This window comes from Choloepus didactylus, chromosome 9 (genome assembly GCF_015220235.1).
Source record: "Choloepus didactylus isolate mChoDid1 chromosome 9, mChoDid1.pri, whole genome shotgun sequence".
NCBI classification, from domain to species: Eukaryota; Metazoa; Chordata; class Mammalia; order Pilosa; family Megalonychidae; genus Choloepus; species Choloepus didactylus.
The window spans coordinates 5,881,701-5,907,312 of NC_051315.1; the positions used below are offsets into that span (position 1 = coordinate 5,881,701).

The 25,612-nt window shown below is 37.6% G+C and overlaps 1 protein-coding gene across 2 annotated transcripts in view; it reads right to left on the reverse strand.

The window, feature by feature from the left end:
- The window catches only part of UGGT1 (UDP-glucose glycoprotein glucosyltransferase 1), a 119,602-nt gene that overhangs the window by 56,185 nt on the left and 37,805 nt on the right, over positions 1–25,612 (reverse strand). For both annotated transcript variants that reach the window (XM_037849088.1, XM_037849087.1), the window contains exons 12-18: positions 24,256–24,347; positions 22,389–22,539; positions 20,231–20,350; positions 19,087–19,172; positions 13,410–13,545; positions 11,441–11,572; positions 7,492–7,656 (exon numbers count right to left, since the gene is read on the reverse strand). In XM_037849088.1, coding sequence (XP_037705016.1) covers positions 7,492–7,656; positions 11,441–11,572; positions 13,410–13,545; positions 19,087–19,172; positions 20,231–20,350; positions 22,389–22,539; positions 24,256–24,347 — 882 coding nt within the window. The remainder of the gene's footprint in view (positions 1–7,491; positions 7,657–11,440; positions 11,573–13,409; positions 13,546–19,086; positions 19,173–20,230; positions 20,351–22,388; positions 22,540–24,255; positions 24,348–25,612) is intronic.

The following is a 25,612-nucleotide window of genomic DNA, read 5'->3' on the forward strand; positions in this document are numbered from 1 at the left end:
ACAGCCATCTTCCTGGCAGGCTGGAAACACTCCTGCCTGGCGCAGGTGCCACAGCCCAGAGCTGTGCCAAAAAACCCAGTGCGATGGAAAGTGTTTCCAGCAACAGGCACACACGCCACAATATCAGGTGTGGATAATAGCCTTTCGTGCACCCACAACTAACTGTCCTGGAGCTAGGAAGGTGGAGCGGTGTGAAAAGGGGGAAGTTTACACACCCCATACAGCAATCCCTTCAGCAGGCTGGGAATGCCTCTACATAGCCTGGCAGCCCAGAACTTCCCATGAGGGATGGCGCACACTTGTGACATAGCACAGCCTTCCCACAGCAGGCGTCCTAGAAGGGCACGGCCTGGAAGAGGGACCCACTTGGAAATCCCAGGGACTATACGCCAGTACCAAGGACTTGTCGGTCAGTGGCAGAGACAATCTGTGGCGAGACTGAACTGAAGGTTTAGACTCGTGCAACAGCCTTAAATCTCCAGGAACACCTGAGAGGTTTGATTATGAAAGCCGCCCTGCCTCCCTAACTGCTCAGACACACACCCCACATTCAGGGCAGACAGCATCAACTACACACGCAAACCTGGTGCACCAATTGGACCCCCACACACCACAAACACAAAGTTGGGGAGAATAGGCTTGAGGGGAATAGGTGCCTTGTGGATGCCACCTGCTGGTTAGTTAGAGAAAGTGTACGCCACCAAGCTGTAGGTCTGACAAATTACAGATAAGTCTTTGAATTAGCCTACATACCCTAAAAGAACCCTATAAAGTTAAGCAAATGCCAAGAGGCCAAAAAAAAAACAGAAAATTTTAAAGCATATGAAAAAACCAGACAATATGGATAACCCAAACGCAAATACCCAAATCAAAAGGTCAGAGGAGACAGAGGACTTGGAACAAATAATCAAAGAACTAAAGACAAACAACGAGAGCATGGCACAGGATATAAAGGATATGAAGAAGACCTCAGAAGATCATGAAGAAGAAATTGCAAGAGTAAATAAAAAAATAGATGAACTTATGGAAATAAACTGTTGAACCAATTAAAAAGATTCTGGATACCCAGAACAAGACTAGAGGAAGCTGAAAAATGAATCAGTGACCTGGAGGACAAGAAAACGGAAAATGAAAGAACAAAAGAAAAAATGGGGAAAAAAAATTGAAAAAATCAAAATGGACTTCAGGGACATGATAGATAATATAAAATGTTCAAATATAAGACTCATTGGTGTCCCAGAGAGGAAGAGAAGGGTTAAGGTCTAGAAAGAATATTCAAAGCAATTGTTGGGGAAAACTTCCCAAACCTCCTACACAATATAAATACACAAAGCATAAATGCCCAGTGAACTCCAAATAGAATAAATCCAAATAAACCCACTCCGAGACATATTCTGATCCGACTCTCAAATATGGAAGAGAAGAAGAAAGTTCTGAAAGCAGCAAGAGAAACGCAATTCACCACATGCAAAGGAAACGGCATAAGACTAAGTAGTGACTACTCAGCAGCTACCACGGAGGCGAGAAGGCAGTGGTATAACATATTTAAAATTCTGAGAGAGAAAAATTGCCAACCAAGAATTCTTTATCCAGCAAAGCTCTCCTTCAAATTTGAGAGACAGCTTAAATTTTTCACAGACAAACAAATGCTGAGAGATTTTGCTAATAAAAGATCTGCTCTACTTGAGATCCTAAGGGAGCCCTACCAACAGAGAAACAAAGAAAGGAGAGAGAGAGATGGAGAAAGGTTCAGTACTAAAGAGATTCAGTCTTGGTTCATTAAAGGACAGTAAGAGAAAGAGGGATAAAATATATCTGACAATCATGAACCAAAGGATAGGATGGCTGATTCAAGAAATGCCTTCACAGCAATAACATTGAATGTAAATGGATTAAACTCCCCAATTAAAAGATACAGATTAGCAGAATGAATAAAAAAAATATGAACCATCAATATGTTGCATACAAGAGACTCATCTTAGACACAGGGACACAAAGAAATTCAAAGTGAAAGGATGGAAAAAAATATTTCATGCAAGCTACAGCCAAAAGAAAGTTAGAGTATCAATATTAATGTCAGATAAAATAGACTTTAAACACAAGGATATTATGAGAGACAGAGAAGGCCACTACATACTAATAAAAGGGGGAATTCAACAAGAATAAATAACAATCATAAATGTTTATGCACTCAATCAAGGTGCCACAAAATACACGAGACAAACACTGGCAAACTAAAGGAAGTAATTGATGTTTCCACAATAACTGTGGGAGACTTCAACACATCACTCTCTCCTATAGATAGATCAACCAGATAGAAGACCAGTAAGGAAACTGAAAACCTAAACAATCTGATAAATGAATTTCATTTAACAGACACATATAGACCATTACATCCCAAGTCACCAGGATATACATTGTTCTCTAGTGCTCATGGAACTTTCTCCAGAATAGACCATATGCTGGGACATAAAACAAGCCTCAATAAATTAAAAAAAATTGAAATTATTCAAAGCACATTCTCTGACCACAATGGAATACAATTAGAAGCCAATAACCATCAGAGACTTAGAAAATTCACAAATACCTGGAGGTTAAACAACACACTCCTAAACAATCAGTGGGTTAAAGAAGAAACAGCAAGAGAAATTGCTAAATATATAGAAACAAATGAAAACGAGAACACAACATATCAAAACCTACGGGATGCAGCAAAAGTGGTACTGAGGGGGAAGTTTATAGCACTAAATGCATACATCAAATAGGAAGAAAGAGCTAAAATCAAAGAATTAATGCAGCAACTGAAGAAGCTAGAAAATGAACAGCAAACCAATCCTAAACCAAGTAGAAGAAAAGAAATAACAAGGATTAAAGCAGAAATAAATGACACAGAGAACAAAAAAAAAATAGTATAAATAACACCAAGAGTTGGTTCTTTAAGCAGATCAACAAGATTGACAAAATCAAAAAGAGAGAAGACCCATATAAACAAAATAATGAATCAGAAAGGTGACATTACTGTGGATCCTGAAGAAATTAAAAAAAATTATAAGAGGATACTACGAACAACTGTATGACAACAAACTGGATAATGTAGAGGAAATGGACAATTTCATGGAAACATATGAACAGCTCAGACGGACCAGAGAAGAAACAGAAGACCTCAACTAACCAATCACAAGCAAAGAGATCCAATCAGTCATCAAAAAACTTTCCACAAACAAATGCCCAGGGCCAGATGGCTTCACAGGGGAATTCTACCAAACTTTCCAAAAAGAACTGACACCAATCTTACTTAAACTCTTTCAAAACATTGAAGAAAACGGAATACTACCTAACACATTTTATGAAGCTAACATCAATCTAATACCAAAACCAGGTAAAGATGCCACAAAAAAGGAAAACTACAGGCCAATCTCTCTAATGAATATAGTTGCAAAAATTCTCAAGAAAATACCTGCAAATTGAATCCAAAGACACAATAAAAAAACCATTTACCATAACAAAGTAGGGTTCATTCCAGGCATGCACAGATGGTTCAACATAAAATCAATCAATGTATTACAACACATTAACAAATCAAAAGAGAAAAATCAAACGATCATCTCAATAGATGCTGAAAAAGCATTCGACAAAGTCCAACATTCCTTTTTGATAAAAACACTTCAAAAGGCAGGAATTGAAGGAAACTTCCTCAATATGATAAAGAGCATATACGAAAACCCCACAGCCAGCATACTACTCAATGGTGAGAGACTGAAAGCCTTCCCTCTAAGATCAGGAAAGAGACAAGGATGCCCGCTGTCATCACTGTTATTCAACATTGTGTTGGAAGTGCTAGCCAGGGCAATCTGGCAAGACAAACAAATAAAAGGCATCCAAATTGGAAAGGAAGAAGTAAAATTGTCATTATTTCCAGATGATACGCTGTTATATCTGAAAAACCCTGAGAAACTGATGATACAGCTAGTAGAGCTAATAAACAAATTTAGCAAAGTAGCAGGATACAAGATTAATGCACTTAAGTCAGTAATGTTTCTATATGCTAGAAATGAATGAAGTGAAGAGACACTCAAGGAAAAGATACCATTTTCATTAGCAACTAAAAACATCAAGTACCTAGGAATAAACTTAACCAAAGATGTAAAAGACCTATACAAAGAAAACTACATAACTCTACTAAAAGAAATAGAAGGGAACCTTAAAAGATGGAAAAATATTCCATGTTCATGGATAGGAAGGCTAAATGTCATTAAGATGTCAATTCTACCCAAACTCATCTATAGATTCAATGCAATCCCCATCAAAATTCCAACAACCTACTTTGCAGACTTGGAAAAGCTAGTTATCAAATTTATTTGGAAAGGGAATTGCTAAAAACACTCTAAAAAAGAAAAACAAAGTGGGAGGACTTACATTCCCTGACTTTGAAGCTTATTATAAAGCCACAGTAGTCAAAACAGCATGGTACAAGCACAAAGACAGATATATTGATCAACAGAATTGAATTGAGAATTTGGAGACAGACCCCCAGATCTAAGGCCAAATGATCTTTGATAAGACCTCCAAAGCCACTGAACTGGGACATAACAGTCTTTTCAACAAATGGGGCTGGGAGAGTTGGATATCCATATCCAAAAGAATGAAAGAGGACCCCTACCACACACCCTACACAAAAATTAACTCAAAGTGGATCAAAGACCTCAATATAAAAGACAGTACCATAAAACTCCTAGAAGATAATGTAGAGAGACATCTTCAAGACCTTGTATTAGGAGGTCACTTCCTAGACCTTACACCCAAAGCACAAACAACAAAGGAAAAAATAGATAAATTGGAACTCCTCAAGCTTAGAAGTTTCTGTACCTCAAAGGAGTATGTCAAAAAGTTGAAGAAGCAGCCAACTCAATGGGAAAAAAATTTTGGAAACCATGTATCTCACAAAAGACTGGTATCTTGCATATACAAAGAAATCGTACAACTCAATGACAATCTTACAGACAGCCCAATTATACAATGGGCAAAAGATATGAAAAGACAGTTCTCTGAAGGGGAAATAGAAATGGCCAAGAAACACATGAAAAAATGTTCAGCTTCACTAGCTATTAGAGAGATGCAAATTAAGACCACAGTGAGATACCATCTCACACCAATTAGAATGGCTGCCATTAAACAAATGGAAAACTACAAATGCTGGAGAGGATGTGGAGAAATTAGAACTCTTATTCACTGTTGGTGGGACTGTATAATGGTTCAGCCACTCTGGAAGACAGTCTGGCAGTTTCTTAGAAAATTAGATATAGAGTTACCCTTTGATCCAGCGATTGCACTTCTTGGTATATACCCGGAAGATCTGAAAGCAATGACACGAACAGATATCTGCACACCAATGTTCATAGCAGCATTATTCACAATTCCCAAGAGATGGAAACAACCCAAATGTCCTTCAACTGATGAGTGGATAAATAAAATGTGGTATATACACACGATGGAATACTATGCAGCACTAAGAAGGAACGATGTCGTGAAACATATGACAACTTGGATGAATCATGAAGACATAATGCTGCGCTAAATAAGCCAGGCACAAGAGAGAAATATTATATGCTACCACTAAAGTGAACATTGCTGGGGGAGAATGCAGGGGTGTTGGGCTTCCCCACCTCAATGGTTGCTGATGTGCTCACAGACATTGGGAACTGGTGGTTTGATGGGCTGAGTCCTCCACCACAGGACTTGCCCTTGGGAAGACTGTTACTGCAAAGGACAGGCTAGGCCTGCTTGTAATTCTGCTTAAGTGTCTCCTCCTGAATGCCTCTTGGTTGCTAAGATGTGGTCCTCTCTCTCTAGCTAAGCCAACTTGGCAGGTGAAATCACTGCCCTCCCCACTATGTGGGATCTGACACCAAATCCCCCTGGCAACGTAGAATATGACTCCCGGAGAGGTACCTGGACCTGGCATCGTGGGATGGAGAACATCTTCTTGCCCAAAAGGGGGATGTGAAATGAAATAAGTTTCAGTGGCTGAGAGATTCCAAAAAGAGCCGAGAGGTCACTCTGGTGGGCACTCTAACGCACAATATAGATAACCCTTTTTAGGTTCTAATGACTTGGAATAGCTAGCAGTAAATACCTGAAACTATCAAATTACAATCCAGAACCCTTGAATCTTGAAGACAATTGTATAACAATGTGGCTTATGAGGGGTGACAATGTAATTGGGAAAAGCCATGTGGATTGCATTCCCCTTTGTGCAGTGTATGGATGGATGAGAAGAAAAACAGGGGCCAAAAAAAAAAAAAAGCTATAAAACACTTAGAAGAAAACAAAGGTGTAAATCTTTGTAACCTGGGATTAAGTAATGGTTTCTTAGATATGACCCCAACAGTACAAGCAACAAAAGAAAAATAAACAAATTGGACTTTTCATCAAAATTAAAAATATTTGTGCCTTAAAGGACACCACAAAATGGAAAATATTTGCTAAGCATATTTATAATAAGGGGCTAGCCTCCAGAATACATAAAGAACTTTTACAACTCAGCAAGAAAAAGACAAAGAATCCAATTCAAAATGGGTGAAGGTTTTGACAGACATTTCTCCAAAGAGGATGTACAAATGGCCAATAAGCATATGAAAAGATGCTCAACATCTTCTGTCATCAGGGAAACGCAAATCTAGACCAAAATGAGATTCTACTTCACATACACTAGGACTAATCAAAGAGACTGACAATAACAAGTGTTGATTAGAATGTGAAAAATTAGAACCCTGAATCATTGCTGGTAAGATTGTAAAATGGTACAGTCACTTTCAGTCTGACAGTTCCTAAAGTTGTTGAACACTGAGTTAGCATATGACCCAGCAATTCCACTCCTAATTATGTACCTAAAGAGAAATAAAAACATATGAATAAGAACTTGTACAGGAAGGTACATAATAGAATTATTCATAATAGCAAAAATTAGAAACAACTCAAATGTCCATTGATGAAGGAATAAAATGTGGTATATTCATACCATGGACTATTATTTGGCAATAAAAAGGAATGAAGTACTGAAACATGCTACAACATGAATGAAGCTTGAAAACAACTTGCTAAGTAAAAGAAGTGAGTCACAAAGGACCATATATTTCATTTATATGTGGCATGTATATGATGTATCCAGAATAGGTAAGTCTAGAAAGTCAGACGGTTGTTTTTGGTTGCCAGAGCCTGTGGGTGGGGAAAATGGGGAGTGATTACTTCTAGGTACCAAGTTTTCTTTATGGAGTGATAACAATGTTCTGAAATTAGACAGCAGTTACAATTGTGCAACCACTAAACTGTATACTTTGAAACTTGGAATGAGTCTGCGAATCAGTTAATAGTTGCATAAGGAAAACAGCGATGCTTAAAGAATTTTATTACCTACTATGGAGACTACAGAGATGACTACATTCAGTCAACCAAACCGTTCTCTTTAAAAATCAGCCTTGAAATGCCACTCACCAAATACACTGCTCTTTGAAAGAAGGTTGTGCTTTCCAGGATTTTGTGCATTGTGATGGTTTCCAGCTCGTCAGGATCCAGCTGCTCCTTTTCAAGTGGCATTCCATTGAACAGAACCACAGGCAGTGGACCAACCCCAGTCTGCTGATGGTAGGCTCTTGCTTCCTAAAACATAAGGGACCACATCAGTATATTTTTGCCATTCATGAGACAAATGCAACAAGGTATATTTTGATTCCATGTCTGTTCTAACAAGAAAAAAGTAAAAATAAAAACAATCACCAGAAGTATGGTCGCCAAAAGAAAAACCTACAGCAATTTCTAAAACTCAAAGGTAACATCATAGTTAATTTCCTACTTGGTAAATATGAGATTGAACTACTGAGTTTTAAAATACCACCAAACCTTGCAAATTAGTAAGGGATTGTATGTGTTGAGTTTAAGCATCCCCGGCTACCAAAACTAAATTACATACATAATAGCCAGCACTGCCCAATAAGCTTTCTGTAATGACAGAAATATTCTCTCTTGTGGTTCAACACAGTAGCCCGTAACCACATGTGGCTGCTGAGCACCTGAAAACTGGATCGTATGACTAAGGAAATGAATTTTTAATTTTAGTTAATTTCAATCAATTTAAATAGTCGCATATGGCAAGGGGCGACCCTAAGGGGCAGCACAGATATAGACTACAATAAATTATTAGTACTTCTGGACAGACAGCCTGAAATACAACAATTACACCCAATTTTAAATTGATAAGGACCTTCATTTTATTATGAAAGAAATAACACCTTTAGAAAACAAAGCAAGGTTTATGGGAAAGCAATGCCTTCAAACTTTGCTCATAATACACTAAACCACATCATTTTCCTTCTCCAGTACAAAAAACATTCCTAGACAGTGAAATGCCAGGGCAACAAATTTTAGCAAATGTATCTGAGATGGATGATATTCCTGGATTGTCAACACAGGCAGTTGCCCCCCAGCTTTCAAACACAGACTCAAGACTAACTTGCAGAGTGTAAAATAAGTTATTATCCAAGATGTAAAGGGAGATATTTTTTTATTATAAAAATTTAAAAAATTCTTGTTAACCACATTGTAACTGATATTTTCTGAAAATAGCAGGATATAATTATCTATACACTTTTTTATATAGGACACATAGAAGAGTACTTCAATTGGGTAACTAAGACCGGCCATCAGTAAAAGACTGCTTAATTTCTAATCAGATCTACCCATAGTAATAAACGAAGGTGAGATTTACCTGGTGGACCATAATATAGCACAGCCAAAAGGCCTTATAGGTAATATCCATCATTTTTATCTGTTATTGTTTAATAATCTTTAATTTCTACTCTCCAAATACCATGCTAGTTCTGTTCTTTGGAATCTCAGCTACTTTATAGAAACTCAATTTTAATATAACACAAGCTCTGAAAACCATCCTTCTACAACCAATTAAAAAACAAAACAAAACAAAAACAACAAAATCTATATAACACTAAGCAACATTAACAAATACATAAAAGTGGATTTCTGTGCCAAGGGAAATAGGTGAAAGGCAGGAGTGGGAGGAAGATGACTGACCATACACAGTCTTTTTTTGCTGCTTGGAAAAAAAGTCTGAAAAGACCAAATAACAGAATGCAGCCTAATTAGCAAAAGGCTAAAGTTAAAAATCACATGTGAAGATTTTCTATCAACTCATCACTAAAAATGCTAAATAATAAATAATTAACAAACATTAATTACAGGGAAAGTCTTATGAATGCGCCACCTTAACAATAACAATTGTAATTAACAAGAATTCAAAGTTAATACGCCAAATGCAAATGTTTCCATGTACAAGACAGAACTCTTACTATGGCTTTGAAAGATTAAAAATATACACCTAACAGACTAAGTTCTCTTCACCTTAAAAGTTCTACTTTAATTGCATTGCCCAGTTTTAGAAATAATCACTACTTTCAGACATAAAGATACTGTAACTTCAGATTTGTTACAAAAGGCAGAGACATTTGTAAGTACAACAACATGTGCTAAAAGCAGTCAGTCTTCCTAATAAACCACTTCAAAAGAATCCCTTCTCTTAGGCTTTTTTTTGTGTGGGGGCATAGCATTTGAGGTTTAAAAAATCTTATTAATTATTACATTCTTAGGGACTTTATCTCAACACCCTTGCCTTGAGAGTACTTCTATTCAAATAGCCAGGAAATTAAACAGCTATACAGATACGATTTGTTTAGATAGGGAAGAGCCTCTCGTCACTGCAGATGAGGAAAATGGCACAGGCTGGGAAACCAAGGAGAAGTCATATTATTCGCCTCCCATTTGAATCTTCAGCAGAATAAAGATTTCAAACCAGATCTACTAGCTCCTGGTATAAACTTACTATTTCAAAAGTGGTAATACAGAGCCAGTATTTTAATTAGTTTTGTACTCATTATGGTCTACACGTACAATAATCCTTTGGATTTTTTTTTTTTTTAAGTATTTCACACCTGTCTCTCTAAAAGGGTTAATTCCCAGAGTAGTCAGGTGTCACCTCCTCTAGGAAGCTTTCAACAATTGTCTTGTCCCCAAGCTGGCAAAGCTGCCCCTCACTACTCCATGTCTCCAGACTGCTAACAGTCATACCCTCCACCCTTCGCTGAAACCTGACTCCCCTCGTTTGTCTCCTCCAACTCCGAGAGAATAGTCGCCACAGCTTGTCGAATTTTCTATCGTCGGAGCTAACACAGAGCAGTCACCCAGTACAATTCCGTGTGTTTAAAATTTTAATATTGTTTCCATTACTTTATTCCTTACGCCAAAGTACTTCAGAAATTTCTCTAATTGTTCTTGTGCTTTCTATTTAGTTCCTCTAAAACTCAGATTGACTTACAGAAGCAGATCTCCTTAACCTGCATTTGACCAAATCACCAGATTACCCAATACTTGTGTGAAAGCCTGGACACTGAGGCTGGGAGCTGCCCTCTGGAATGCTCATCAATTCTGCCCCCCTCAGTTGAGCACATGCTTACCAAGGATCAGCTGTACCTGTTCCCAAATCAACTGCTTTGGGTAGTGAAATTACCTAATTTAGTATTATGTATACCAGTAAAATATGAAAGCAAAAAGAAAAAGTTGTTCTTCCCAAGAAAACAAAGCTGAATGACTGGAAAAATCAAAAAAGGTGAGAGGCTAAAATCAACTGATGCTCAATTAGTGTGGGTAAGACAACGATAAACGGCTTGGGAGGGAAATTTTAAAAATCTAGGATTCTGTATTCAGATGAAAGAGAAATCATAAACAACTCATTATGAGTGTAGTTTATAAAGGAAAGACAGCAAAGAGGAACCAAAGGCCTTGTCTTTCATTAAAAAAAAAAAAGTTGGTAAATAAATACACATTTATATGTTTAAGTTAAAGTGTTTCAGAATCTTAGCATGCATTTTCAATAAAATGGCCTACTGTTTCTGACTGCAGAGAAAAGTCCTTTACTATATTTAAATTTTTAAAATTTTAACAAAAAAGTTACTTTTAAATTAAAAATTCTAAAATATTTCTCTGTACCATTAATACCATACTTTGCCATTCTGTTCATTACATTTCTTAATACATTTCCGTTCTTAAACTAAAAAACCAAAATGATACATATTAAGCTATACTTCCAACAGATTTTATCAAGAACATACTTGATAAATCATTGCCTCATAAAAAATAAACTGTCTTTCAATTTAACAGTTAATACACCAGCTAAAAAGCAATGATATCTTCACAAAACTGAACTATAAATACCCCTTCAAACCCCAAGAAGTGATCTGGTTTCTCAATTGTTTAATGCAAGTACCTAAAACACTTTAGCCACCACCACCATTATCAACAACAACAGCAACAATCAGGAAAGAAGGGAGGTAAGGAAAGAAAATGCTGCAATCAGAGAAGTGCCAACATCATTTACCTTCCGATTCTGGTCATAAGCTGAATCAATCCCCAAAATGCTGTTCACTTCAACGTAGGAATACTTATTCTCCAGGACACTGACCACATGTTCAACTTTCACCGTGTCTCCAGTCCTCACCTTGTTATAGATCTGACAAAAGAAAAGCAACTACACTTTTAAATCCAAATTTCAAGCTGTTTATTACAAAAGATTTCTGAGAGTCGAGGAAAACAGCTATTTTTCTTAAAAGGTCAAGGAAGTAAGCAATTCTCCCATTTCCATAGTCCTCCTTAAGAGGTCTCTCAGGTTAAACTAAATCTTCTTAAAAGGACCCAAACTGCCCATGGGCACATTAAATCCAAAAGGCAAAATTGCATTAATTTAAGGAAAAGGTGAATATGTATAAGTAATCCCTGAAATAATAATTCACGTCCATGATGACTGGAGGGAAAAAAAGTTGCAAAATACATATGGCATAATCTACTTTTAAAAAACAGACCAAAAAATAATAAACAACAAAACTTCCTATCTGTATATGCACAAGCATCTAGAAGGAAAAAAAAAGACAACACTTCAACAGTGGCCACATTTAACAAGTAGAATTAGGGCAGGGAGAAGGGCAAGACAGACTACTACTACTACTCTTTGATTCCTCTGCAGCTAATACCAGGCCAGGGACATGTGGGCTGCCGTTACATGAATAAATAAGGGAGCAGTTTAACAAATAAAAATTGCCGGACTGAAAGTGTAAACAATGAACACAACAAAGAGCAGAGCAAGATCATGATCGGGGCAAAGTGCAAGTGATGAACTGAATGGTGTGCTTGGGAAGGGCTGGGATGGGAAGATAGAACTGGTATATATGTTTCCACAATTTAAAAATTAGAAACTAAAGAAATAATGGCAATTAAATGCAATACCAGATACTGGATGGGTTCTACGAATGGAGGAAAAATAGCTCAAAAGAACATTATTGGGTTATAAGAAAAAAATTGGAATACAGAATGTAAGCTTTACATCAATGCTAACTTTCTTAAACTTGAAGTGATAACTGTACTTAAGGTGATCACCTAAGTGAATATCCTTGTTCTTAGGAAATGTATATGAAGTATCATATGTTTAAGGACTATGATGCATGCAACCTGTCTCAAACGTTCAGACAGATAGATAGATAGATAGATACATGGATGATGGGTTGACAGGCAGATGGATAGACAGAATGATACAGCAAAGGTGGCAAAATATTAAAATTGATGGATCTGGGTATGTGGGGGTGGGGGTATGTTGGAGTTCTCTGTATGGGGTTTGCATTATTTTTGCAACTGTCCTCTATGTTTGAAAAAGTTTAAATTAAAAAATATATAAGGAAAAAATATATATATATAAGGAGTGAAAATAAATTGCTTTAAAGACAGTTTTTAAAATAGGTACTACTGATCCATAACAAAAGAAGTAACTTAGGAAGTTTTTTGTATTCCAAGTGTAAAAAGAAATAAGAAAATAAGGAAAGTTCTTATTTGAACTTGATTAAGTAAACATCTTAAATACACAAACACTACAGGTTTTTCAGAGTTTCCAGTTAAAATGGAGAAACCAGAGAGTTTCTTAGTAAGAACATTACTACTGAATATTAAACTAAATCCTAATCAGAAAAGCAGATGATGGGGCTCAAGTCAAAAACAAAAACAAAAACCACTTCTTTTAAACAAGTAGAAAAAGAACCTCATCATATTTATCAAAAAGCATCAACTAGTGCTTTCAAATTATCAAGCAGCAAAAAACTAAGATACATTAGCAGGACTACTAAGGAATCTTGGCTTAGCTGAAATCACAGTGATCTACTGTTAACAACAAAAGAAAGCTGACCCCAGAAACAGAAAACATAAACTTGGTGTAAAAGAATTTACTTACTTTTCCTCTTATCACATATTGTTTTTTAGAGTAAATTAGACTAAAAAATTACTTGTCATTTTAAACAAAAACATACATTTATCAGAGTCTGGAACGCATGATAATCATCCATTTCTTGGGCGACATAATTATATGCTCTAAGAACAGCCACTCCAGCATCTTGCATCCCATCAACATCTTCAGCATCATTAACCACAAAGATTAAACCAATTCTGGGAGGGAGGAGGAAAAAAAGAAGAAAAAGAAACTTATTCCAAAGAATGCAACCTATTAGAATGAATGACATCCAGCACCCCACCCGAATATTATAGCTGATAAGGGAAAACCACCGTTAGTGGAAAGCAAAGTTCACATCCTCCTAACACAACGGGCAATGGGTATAAACCACACAGAAAACTAAAAAGCAGACTCTCGAAGATGGCTTCGACTTTTGTATTTGCTGTTTCCACATCACAAAAAGATTCTTTTACTGATATGAAGCGTGTTGCTATAGTTTTAAGTGGACGTTTTGTTCTGTTTGTAAACAACAATTAAGACATAAAGCTCTAGAAGAAATGAGAATTTACAGAAGATAAAAAAATATACAGAAAAGGGGAGAAGACAGATGATGGATGGATGATGGACTGACAGATAACAATAGGAAACTCTTAGGTAAACGGGATGCAGAAAAAGATTTACTATTGTTCTTCAGCAAATAGCTCTAACCAAGGTCAAATTCTATTAAATTTAAAATTTTAAATATAGGAATAAATTACGGTGAGATGCCATTGCACATCTACAGACTAGCCAGTATGAGGGGCACTGGGACCTGTGGCTATCGTGCATTGAAATATAGCTAGTCCAAACTGACGTGAGTTCCAAGTTTAAAACACATGACGGATTTTGAAGGATAAAATAACTGATGAATAATTCTGATATTGATTAAAGTGAAAACCGTACTCCTTGGGATATTAACTTAAATAAAATATATTAGAAAAACCGATTTCTCCTGTTTCCCTTAACTCTTTTAATATGGACCCTAGAAGATGTGAAATAACACAGATGGCTTATACTGAACCTAACAACACTGAGTCCTGATGGGAAGTGTGGAGCACACCCTGCTGGTGGGGTCCAGACCAGTACAACCACTTTGGGAAACAACCATGCATCATCCTGTGCATTCCACAGGACCCGGCAAGTTCCCTCCCAGGTACACACCTAAGCTAGCACATATGCCTGGAAAGATGGACATGGATATTTGGAGCAGCACTGCTGTTGGAAACCAAGAACTGGGAAAATAAAGTGTTCAACAGCTGAATGGAAAACTGTGCTAGATTCATGTAACACAATACACTTTGCAGCAGTGAAAAGGAAGAACTATGCACAAACACAGAAGAGTCTCACAAATGTACAACTGAGTGAAAGAAGTCACCAAGAAATAAATGCAGTTCAATTCCGTTCATTTAAAGGTCAAAGCCAGGCAAACTAAACCACAGAAGTATACACAGGTAGGAAAATGATTTTTAAAAAAAAGAAAATGAAGAATAATTGCCACAAAAATCAGGATAGTGGTTACCTTGTATAGAGGGAAAGCAGGAATATGAGATCAGGAAAGGTCACATTTGGGGATTCTCAGGTTATGAAAATGTTCTCTTTCTTAACATGGACAGTAGTTACATGAGTGTTTTCTTTATAATTATTTTTTAACATTTTTAAATGCTTTTAAAATAAAGCATTCGTTTCATATACTCTTCCGTGTCTATGATGTATTTCAAAACATTAAAAGAGACAAGGGAAATAGTTTTGAGTAAAAGATTAAGCAAATATTCTGTGGATGAAACAAAGACCTTACGTGTAATGAATATGGCAAAAATCATATCTGGCCTAAAAACAAAAATTGTCAGGTATGTGATGTAAAAGAAATTTAGTAATTAGGATTTTCTAAATAGCAATACCAGAGCCTTGCATTAGGCTTTCTAACTTCTGGAGCTCTTTCATGACTTCAGAGCACTGTGAAGTTGGGAAACAAAGAAATGAGGTCTGAGAAGTGAATGGCTTTCTTAAGATCACAGCTGTTAGCCTCAGGACTGAATGACAAGCCCAACTCTGGGTGTGGGCAAGCCACTATACTGTTATTGCACTGTTCCCAGAGAAGAAAAAGATAGGAATTTGAAGTCCTCATCTGGCCATGGCTAAATGAGAGCCAATGGCACATGTGTGCAAAGGAAGCTGCTCACGACATAAACTAATTCACTGTGGAATTTGCAAGGGCAACACTGGCATTTTAAAAAAAATAACCTGATACTTAAAAAGGATATTCTCTATGACTCCCGGGGAGGAATGTAGACCTGGCATCGTGGGATGGAGAACATCTTCTTGACCAAAAGGGGGATGTGAATGGAAATGAAATAAACTTCAGTGGCAGAGAGATTCCAAAAGGAGCCGAGAGGTCACTCGGGTGGGCACTCTTACGCACACTTTAGACAACCCTTTTTAGGTTCTAATGAATTGGGGTAGCTGGTGGTGGATACCTGAAACTATCAAACTACAACCCAGAACCCATGAATCTTGAAGACAATTGCATAAAAATGTAGCTTATGAGGGGTGACAATGGGATTGGGAAAGCCATAAAGACCACACTCCCCTTTGTCTAGTTTATGGATGGATGAGTAGAAAAATAGGGGAAGGAAACAAACAAACAAACAGACAGACAAAGGCACCCAGTGTTCTTTTTTACTTTAATTGCTCTTTTTCACTTTAATTATTATTCTTGTTATTTTTGTGTGTGTGGTAATGAAGGTGTCAGGGATTGATTTTGGTGATGAACGTACAACTATGTAATGGTACTGTGAACGATCGAATGTACGATTTGTTTTGTATGACTGTGTGGTATGTGAATATATCTCAATAAAATGAATATTAAAAAAAAGAGAATGCATTGCTTAATTTCCACATATTCATGAATTTTCCAGTTATCCCTCTGTTATAGATTTCCACCTTCTTTCCACTGTGGTCAGAGAAGATACATTGTATGATTCCAGTATTTTTTTAATTTATTGAGACTTGTTTTATGACCTAATGTATAGTCTATGCTGGAGAATAATAAATGTGCACTAGTGGAAAAAAAAAAAAAAGGATATTCTCATGATGCTGAAGAGTTGCCTTATTTTGGGTCCTATTAGGAAATGCTTTCCGTAAGTAGCAGCATCAATCCTGATTTCTCCAACAATGAAAGATACTGCTATTTAGATTTATTACACCAGATGCTGCATTTCTTTCTAACTGAGACATCTCCAACTTTTCTAAACAACTTCTGAAAATGTGAAGGTAATTCAGCAGAGTCACATCATACTTATTTGCTCTTAACTGTATGTGTTCAGGATTACAAAGAAGAAGAGGGGGTGAAAGGACAGAAAGGGAAAAGGAGACCCAGTCTGAACAGAGTAGGGGACGAGTGATCTGAGGCTGCTCTTCTCTCGGCTGCCCTGTTCCTGAGAACATCTCAGCACATGAACGTGGCCATCAAACTCAAAGCAGCTCAAGTTCAACTTGTGCTTGTGTACCTGTTCTGAGTTTCTGCTCGGTGTGGCTTCTGAACACAACTCTAGTACTTTATCTGATACTCCAATGGAGAAACATCAATCTGGAGGTCATGATACATAAATTAAGCCATATGTACTTTATGGATGATTCAAGAGATTTTCAGAAGTAACTGGGGGGTGGGGAGCAGGTGGGGATATTTTTTTAAATTTGTTTTGATTTTTGTTTGTAATGTTTAAAAAACTGAGATATAATTCACATATCATAAAATTCATCCTTTTAAAGTGTACAATTCAGAGGCTTTTAGTATATTCAAAACATTATGCAACAATCACCAATCACTATCTGATTCACAGGACATTTTCATCCCCACCAAAAAGAAACCCTGTACCTGTTCACAGTCAATCCCTATTGCCTCTTCCCCCCCAGCCCTGGGCAACCACTAATCTACTTTCTGTCTCTACGAATTTGCCTTATCTGGTCATCTCATGTAAATGGCATCACACAGTAGGTGTCCTTTTGTATCTGGCTTCTTTCACTTAGCACACTGTTTTCAAGGTTCATCTACGTTGTAGCATCAGAACTTCATTACTTATAATGGCTAAATCATATTCCATTGTATGAATATACCACATTTTGTTTATCCATTCATCAGCTGATGGAAATTTGGGTTCTTTCCACTTTCGGCTATTATGAAAAATGCTACTGTGAACATTTGTGTACAAGTGTTGGTGGAGACATATGTTTTCAATTGTCTTGAGTATATATCTAGCAGTGGATCAGGAGTAATTTTCATTAAACAGATTTTACTTCTCACTTTGAAATAACCCTATAGATACAACTCCACAGTAGAGCTAGTTCCAAATTTTACTAAAAATATTTCAATCTGAACTATAATTTCAAATGAGAGACAGCCCAGATTATACAGTAGCACATGAGGAAATAACCATCATGAAGTTGAATTCAAATTGAAATGCATTTTTCTTCTCCACTACTTCTGCAGAATCACTATATGATGTATATCAAATAGACAAGGATAAAGTCTGCATTATAAGCTTTCATAAAAACCGCAACAAAAAACATGCAATCCATATCGTTATATATACAGGGGAAATTCTTTACCCTGAAATACAATTCAGAGTAAAGTAACAGCCAACCTGCCTCAGGCCTCTCCACCAACTGTTCACATTCCCTCTTCTTGTCCCTGAGTACACTACAATAAATATCTCATTAGTGTCCACCATGTACCATGAGCCAACTTGTTCTGATACTTCCCTTTTCTTTAAGAGATAGTTCTGGTTATAATCCCATAGTTTACTCCCAACCAGGTGGTATTCATGTTTTGTAGGAAAAATTTGTTAGACTCAAAATCTTTGTTGTTCCAGTATTCAAAACAATTTTTTTCTCAAATCCAACTTTTCTAGGAAACTTGGTCCTTCTCTACTATTTCAGTCTGTGACCGTTTCCCTGAAATCCCAAGCACTTACAGAAGAGCAGCTTTTAGCCCAGCACATGATCAAACATCTTCTTAGAGTATTTGCAAGTATGCAGAGTACTGTTTCCAAGAAGGCAGGAATGTGACTTATATATCGTCCACAACACTTAGCTCAGAGCTGGGCATGGAACACACAATCGTATTTGTTGGCTAAAAAGTTCTTTTCTTCTTTATTTTCATGTTTTCTAAAAATTCAAATCTCACCAATATGTAAAATTACCAGATATTATTCAGAATGTAAGCAAAAATATATTAACACTTAAATGTAAAACCTTTAAAAAATTGTTAAGGAACAGTGGAAACCCAGCTACTCAAGTCCCCTCTTGGTCGATTTGGTAATGTGAGTGAAATAAGTGCATTTATTTATATCTACACAAAAGGATGCCTATACATTTAGTTCTTGACAGAAGCTCTGGCAAAACTCTGAATTTCTACTGAAAGTGGAAGAGGTTTTGTGACGTGGACACTCAGGAAAATTCCCTTCCCCTGGGAAACAAGCTGAGACCACGAACTATTTTTACATTGGCTATTTATTAATAATTCAATGGTGGTAAGTTTCTATTCATTGAAAATCAAACATTCTAACCCGACACTTCATACTGAGCAAAAGATAAAACTGCCATTAACAATCCCCACTATTAATTATCCCACAATTCAGAAGCTACCAGACTTGCATTTAAGAATGACAAACAGAACCTCAGCTAAATCAGATAGATCATCAAATCAATACCAGTGTTACCTTAGTGGTATATGATTACTGAGGAACATTTCAGCTGTGTTAATCAGCTCTGCTGTGGTCTCATGAGCGGGATCAACTATGAAAACCTGCGGGGGTGGGGAGTGGAATGGAAAAGAACACATGAAATGACGTTTATTCAAATGTCACGGGGTGAAATAAAAAGCTGTTGCTCTTCGAATCGGCTACTCTCGCATGACATGAAAGAGAAGCTACACAAATAGCAGTGACCCTCACTTTATGTGCAAAGAACATAGTCCTGAAAGGCTGTCATTTTTGCTAATAGTCTGGGAACAGTTTTCCCAACGGCTGACTCCTATCCTTCTACTACACCAAGTTCTAGCAACTCTCTCCCCTTAGAAAATGTTGAGTACCTTTTGGTATATTCATTTCTTAAAGGATCTCTGAACTAAGAATTCATTCAGAACCAAATTCTTAGACCACAAAATAACAGCTATCACTTATTAGGCACTCATTATGTGCTAAGCAATTTCACACATCCCATTTAATAAATTTCAGAACCCTGGTAAGAGAGGAAGCATTGAAATTTTGAAAAAAGTGATCTCAAGAATAAGACGAAAAACATACAGAGGGTAGAGTGTCCCCTGCATGTTTTGAGGAAGTCGATCTTGGCACTAACCTGCCACCTACCTCTTTAGTAGCTACATAAGGGAAGAGAAAGAAATCAGAGGGACACAGAAGGCCAACAAAGCGCACGCACGCTCGCTCGCTCGCACTCCCTCTAGCAGCAAAGTAAGAAATAACAAAAGTTCACAAAATGACTAAGTACTACTCTGAGCTATAAATACAAGGGATTAAGATACTAAGGAAAAACAGGAGCACCATCACCTTGTGAGTAAAAAAGCAAACTGCCTTAGAATGGCAACAACACCGGCTGGACCTTCGTATTAAAGACATTGGCACAACAGAGGCTGTGCTGCTGCGACAGTTCGCAGCCCTAAACACTGATCCGGACAAGTATAAACCCTTCCACTGTGAAATCAGAGCCAGAAAAAAGAGCACATTGGGGGAATGGGGGAGCACAGCCAGTAAAAGGGAGCATTCTAGATATGAGAAAAAATAAGGGAGCAGAGGGGGCAAGGGAGAATGCACAACTGGAGAGCAGGAGAAGTTTTACTTAACTTACCATGTTATGTAAGTTTTTTCTGATCTGCCTGATGACACCAGGAAAAGTGGGCCGAAGCAACTCTTGTAGAGTAGAAGGCCACGAATTGTATCTGCTATCAACTTCCAGGTTGTTGATCCACTAGGGGAAAAAAAACAAAAGAACGCAATTTGGAGCAGACATTTTAGACACCAGCTAGTAAAATCTGCAGTAATAACTTCAAATTACTTTAGAATGCATCACATGGGAAAGGACCATTTTCAAATTCTTTGTGACAAGAGAATTTAAGATACAAAGAGCAAGTGGGAAAATGAGTGGCTAAAAGACAAGCCCAAGAACAGAAGAAGTGCAACCTACAAGACCGAGAAAGGACCAGCATCCAAAATGTATACAGAAGCTAATATATCAATGAGAAAACAACATGCAGTCCCTCAGGAAATGAACTAAGAACATGACTACGAATTTACAGAAGAAACCCAAATGGGCGATGAACACAAGGATGCACACCTTCACTGGTAATCTGAGAAATGTGAACTAAAACCAGAACACAATTTAACACAGTAAACTGAGAAAAAATTTAAAAATCTGTCAATATCCAAGCATGGGCAAAGTTGCAGAGCAGTGGAAACTTACCCAGTGTTGGCATCTGGAAAAATTACTTTCAATATTGAAATCTAATAAAGCTGAAGAAACACATGCCCTACCACTAAGTGCTCCATTTCTAGGTATCTACCCAACATAAATTCTCACATGTATACACAAAGAACAAGCACAGAGAGAGCCATCCCAGCACTGCTCATAACAGAAAAATAATCAGAAACAACTTCATGTCCTTCCAGAAAGAAGACAACAAATAGTATGTGCCATTTGCATGAAAGGGGCAGGGTGGGAATGTGTGTGCATATTTCATCACTCATACATGCATCCGGTAGTTCTGGAAGGATACACAAGAAACTGATAATGCGTGTCACCTCCGAAGAGAAAAACTGGATGGCAAGGTGACAAGACTCACACTATATACTCTTTCATATCTCTTAAATTTTAAACTCTGAATTTATTAATGATTTCTTTAAAATAAATAAAATATGGTATTATAAAATATAATATGATAAACTAGATCTGCAGGTGTCAACCTGAATAAATCTTGAAAAAAAAAAAATGTTAAGGGAAAAAAAGAAAGTTGAAGGACAGAGATAAAAGACATTTATCCAGATTTTTAAAATACACAAGCAGCATTACACATTGTTTTATTTCATTACATAATAAAAGTATAAAATAAGGAGAGGGAGAATGCACACCAACTTCTCTAGAGGAATTATCTGCAGGGAGGAGGGGATGGAACTAGAAAGGGATATAAAGACGGTGTCAGCTGAAGCATTTTTTTTTCTTCTAAGAAAACAAGAGATCTTATACAATATGATAACTGTTAAATTTAGTAAGTATGGTGATGGGGCATATGGTTGTTAACTACGTTAATCTCTTTACTCTTTATAATTAAAAACACTTTATACTAAAAAACAAACGACATAACAGTATTCCTCAAAACAAGTTATATCACCAAGTTAGAAATCAAGAAATGATCACCTACATTCGAAATTATGTCTTGCAATAAAATATCTTTAAGATAAATGTAGTACAAAATCCATAACCCAGGAGAGCGAGCCTGGAGTGCCCTGGGAATGACAGGCCCGTTTCTAACATGTTCTGCAATTTCTGCATCACCTCCAGACGGCGCCTTATTTCCCACAGCTCAGAGAGATCACAGAGCAGGTATTCCACATAAATCCTTCAAAAAATCGAAATATCAAAGTCCTACTAAAAAAGGTTATTAACTAAAGCTTCATAGTTTTAGGAGTGAAATACACATGTTGAAAGCAAATCACACAACCCTGTACGCAAATGAAAAAATACAAATTGAAAAAAAAAAAAAACACTTTTTCACAAGAGTTACTTGGCTGAATCCCAGGGTATACTGAAGGCTACACAACCCAACTTCTGGAAGCATTTAACGGCCTTCCTTATTATTACACATGGGCCCACATAAGCAGCTGCACAGTTTTTTTTCATGCTAACAACAGAGATGGCGGGAAGAGCTTACCTCTCACAAAAGACAAATGAGAGTGCCAGAATAAAGCTCCCTGGCTGAAAGGGCCCTGACCCTGTTACAGGGGACACTTACTGAGATGGCAGGACTCCGGAAGTCCACCGCATAGTCGGCCTCCGAGGGCTGGATGTTCAGCTTCAAAATGTTATGCAGAGAGAGGCCTTCAATTCCCAATCTGTGCAGACCCTCCATGACCCGTGCTTCATTCCTCAGTACATCAAATAAACTGGAAAACGAAAGTAAAAAATTACACACACACACACACACGTTGGTGGTTAAAAAAAAAACCTTCAAAAACTGTTCATGCTGTGATCCCCCCATGAACAAAATTTATCCATTCAAACTCAATACCATATCATCAGACTAGTTCAGATATCAAATTGTCAAAGAACGTAGAACCAAGCAGGTAGGATTTTCTTCTTGGTTCATATTTATTTATACTCATCAACACATATACTGTGTATATAAATTATCTCCAGGTATGTATATGTAATTGGAGGATGAAGTAACTCAAAATCTATATTTTATACTGCATGTTTTCAAACATACACTCCATTAAGCCCTCTGTATTATTTCTTACAACTCCATGTGAATCTACCTCAAAATAAAAAGTTTAAAAAAAAAAAACAAAAAAAGACACTTTTGCTACATATGATTAATATATGTTTAAATCTCAGTCTCAATACCAATATCAATTTACACAGGCACATGCATATGTGAACACAGAAAAAGTCTGGAAGAATTCACACCAAACTTAGAGGTGGGGAGGGTGGGAGATGGAGACGCTGGGGGTGGGGGGACTGGGCTGACATAAGAAGGTGGACTAAGACTTTACTTTTTTAGTTCCCTTATTTCTGTGTTATTTAAAATTGTTTACAATGAGCATGTACTCAGTTTGCAATATTCTGGAAAATAAACAGCAATGAAAACAGATACCGGCAATCTTTGAAGTGTCCACATCCATTTTAGTAGCTTATCACTAGCTCTGTGTGTAACAAATGGACATAAAAACTCAAGTTACAATAATTAATGTGAAAGAGATCTTACCATGGAAGCTGCTGCTTCTGAAGCGTTAGCTACAGTCTTCGTTTTTAACATTATGAAAACCAGTGTCAATTGTGCCCATTTTAATTCCAAGGGAAAAAAAAATCTGAATTCTGACTGCCCACTCTCTCAATCCCAAAAAAATCATGAAGACAACTTAGAGCTACCTAACCCTGAGCCACATTTTATTAGGGTGTGAGGTAGGGGTCCTCTTTCATTCCTTTGGTTATGGCTATCCAGCTCTCCCAGCCCCATCTGTTGAAGAGGCTGTTCTGTCCCATTTAGTTCTGTGGATTTGGGGACCTTATCAAAAATCTGTCGCCCATATATCTGGGGGTCTACTTCCGAACTCTCAACTCAATTCCATTGATCAATGTGTTTATCTTTGTGCTAATACCATGCTGTGTGGTTTTGTAGTAAGCTTCAAAGTCAGGAAGTGTAAGTCCTCCCACTTTTTCTTTCTTGGAATGTTTTTGGCAATTTGAGGCTCCTTTCCCTTCCAACTGAGCCACATTTTAACAACAAAAAGAGGTATTCAAAAGACATGTATATGTAAGAACGCTTTCTGAACACCAGAGACAGCACCTTTGAATAAACCGCCTCTTTCCCAAAGCCAAAAAAGCTGCTCTTTGCACATTTCTCTAGTTAACAGAAAAAAACATAGCAATGAAACAGCACCCCTGAAAAACAAGCAGCCCTTAAATGTACACAGGACTCAGAGAGGAAGGCAACATATCATCCTCCTCATCAGTGAGAAATCGTGTCTGCACACACACTCACTGCGGTGGGGGAGCCATATGCTGTACATCACACTACCAGGAGGAAGAATAAAAATGCAAACGTGTGACAAAGAGCCAAGCATTAGAAAACCTCAGAAAATTGAAAAGATTATCCATACCTGAATATATCTTGTGTATCTAAATCAATATGAAGTCCGTTGATGAACAGAGCTGAATCTCCAGGCTGTAATCCTAAAGTTCCTTTGAAATACTGAAGATTTAAAAAATTATTAGGGAGCAGTAAGAAAATGTTTAAACAGAAAATTTTTAGTGTTTCTAGGCTTTATTACATGTACAAATCTTGACATCTGTTTATTTACTAAGGATGGGCTAGGCTTTCCTTCTATGCGCTCCCACACAGAAGCCGCTACTTAGGATTTACTCACTATAATAAACTGCCTGTTGAGTGACACACACCCCTCCTACCCTCCTTCCAGTAAGGCTTATTACAACCCTGTCCTACAATGTCAGGGGGTGAAATAAGCCTACCAATTTTTAGATGCCTTTTACACTTCTGCTAATCTTCCCCATGTGTGATGTAAATCAAGGCTGTGGCAGCAGAGATCTAACTAAAAGGGCTTCAAAATCGCACACCTGGATCAAGATGACAGCGTGAGATGCTGCAGGGCTCCATACATCCTCAGAAGCTTTGAACAACCAACAATAACTGACAGAAAAATCTTTCTCAAAGCTCCAGAAAACAGAAAAAGAACCGCAGGAACAGGGCATACATTGAATCAAGAAGGCAGCATCTAAAAAGTGGTAGGATCTGGTGGTGCCCTGGCTGGCCCCGCCCCACCACTCACTGGCTTGGCACAGACCAGGCCTAGACTCCCAGTGCTCCTTGGTCCCAGTTCCGGTGGGAGCTGAGTGACCCTTGTGCACACACTGGGAACATGTATGCCTGGCAAACCAGCCTGGTGGTGGCCTGAGGTACTCACCGTCCCAGAACTTGTCCTATGTGTAGAAGGCAGCTCATGAGCTCTCCTACAGAAGGCTGTGGGAGGGTGGTCAAGTTGTGCTGCGTGGGGCAAGGGATTGAGGGCTGTAGGACATAGAGTGCAGTGCCCAGGACCATGAGGAAACTGCTTCCTAGGGGAGAGGGGATATTTGTATCCCTGTAAATGGGGGAATTTCTAGGGTCACTTGGGCATGCCCAAGATGTGACAAGAGCAGAAAGGACCAGGGAGGCCCCTATAGCCTGGCCTGGAGCTGTTGTCCACTAATTGTATGCATAAGTGGATACGTCCTGAAGGAGAGCACCCAATCTTGAAAGACTGGTTTAAGAATATAGTTAATATATGCTATTGGAGTTAAGATGGTATCAAAGCAAATGAGATTGTAATAGATTTAGGATATTAAATTTAAGCCCTATGGTTACTACAAAGAAAATATTAGTGAATACATAAGCTCACAGAGACAGATATTAAAGTAAGGTGGCACCCGGAACAGGGGGTGGAGAGATACATTGCAGTT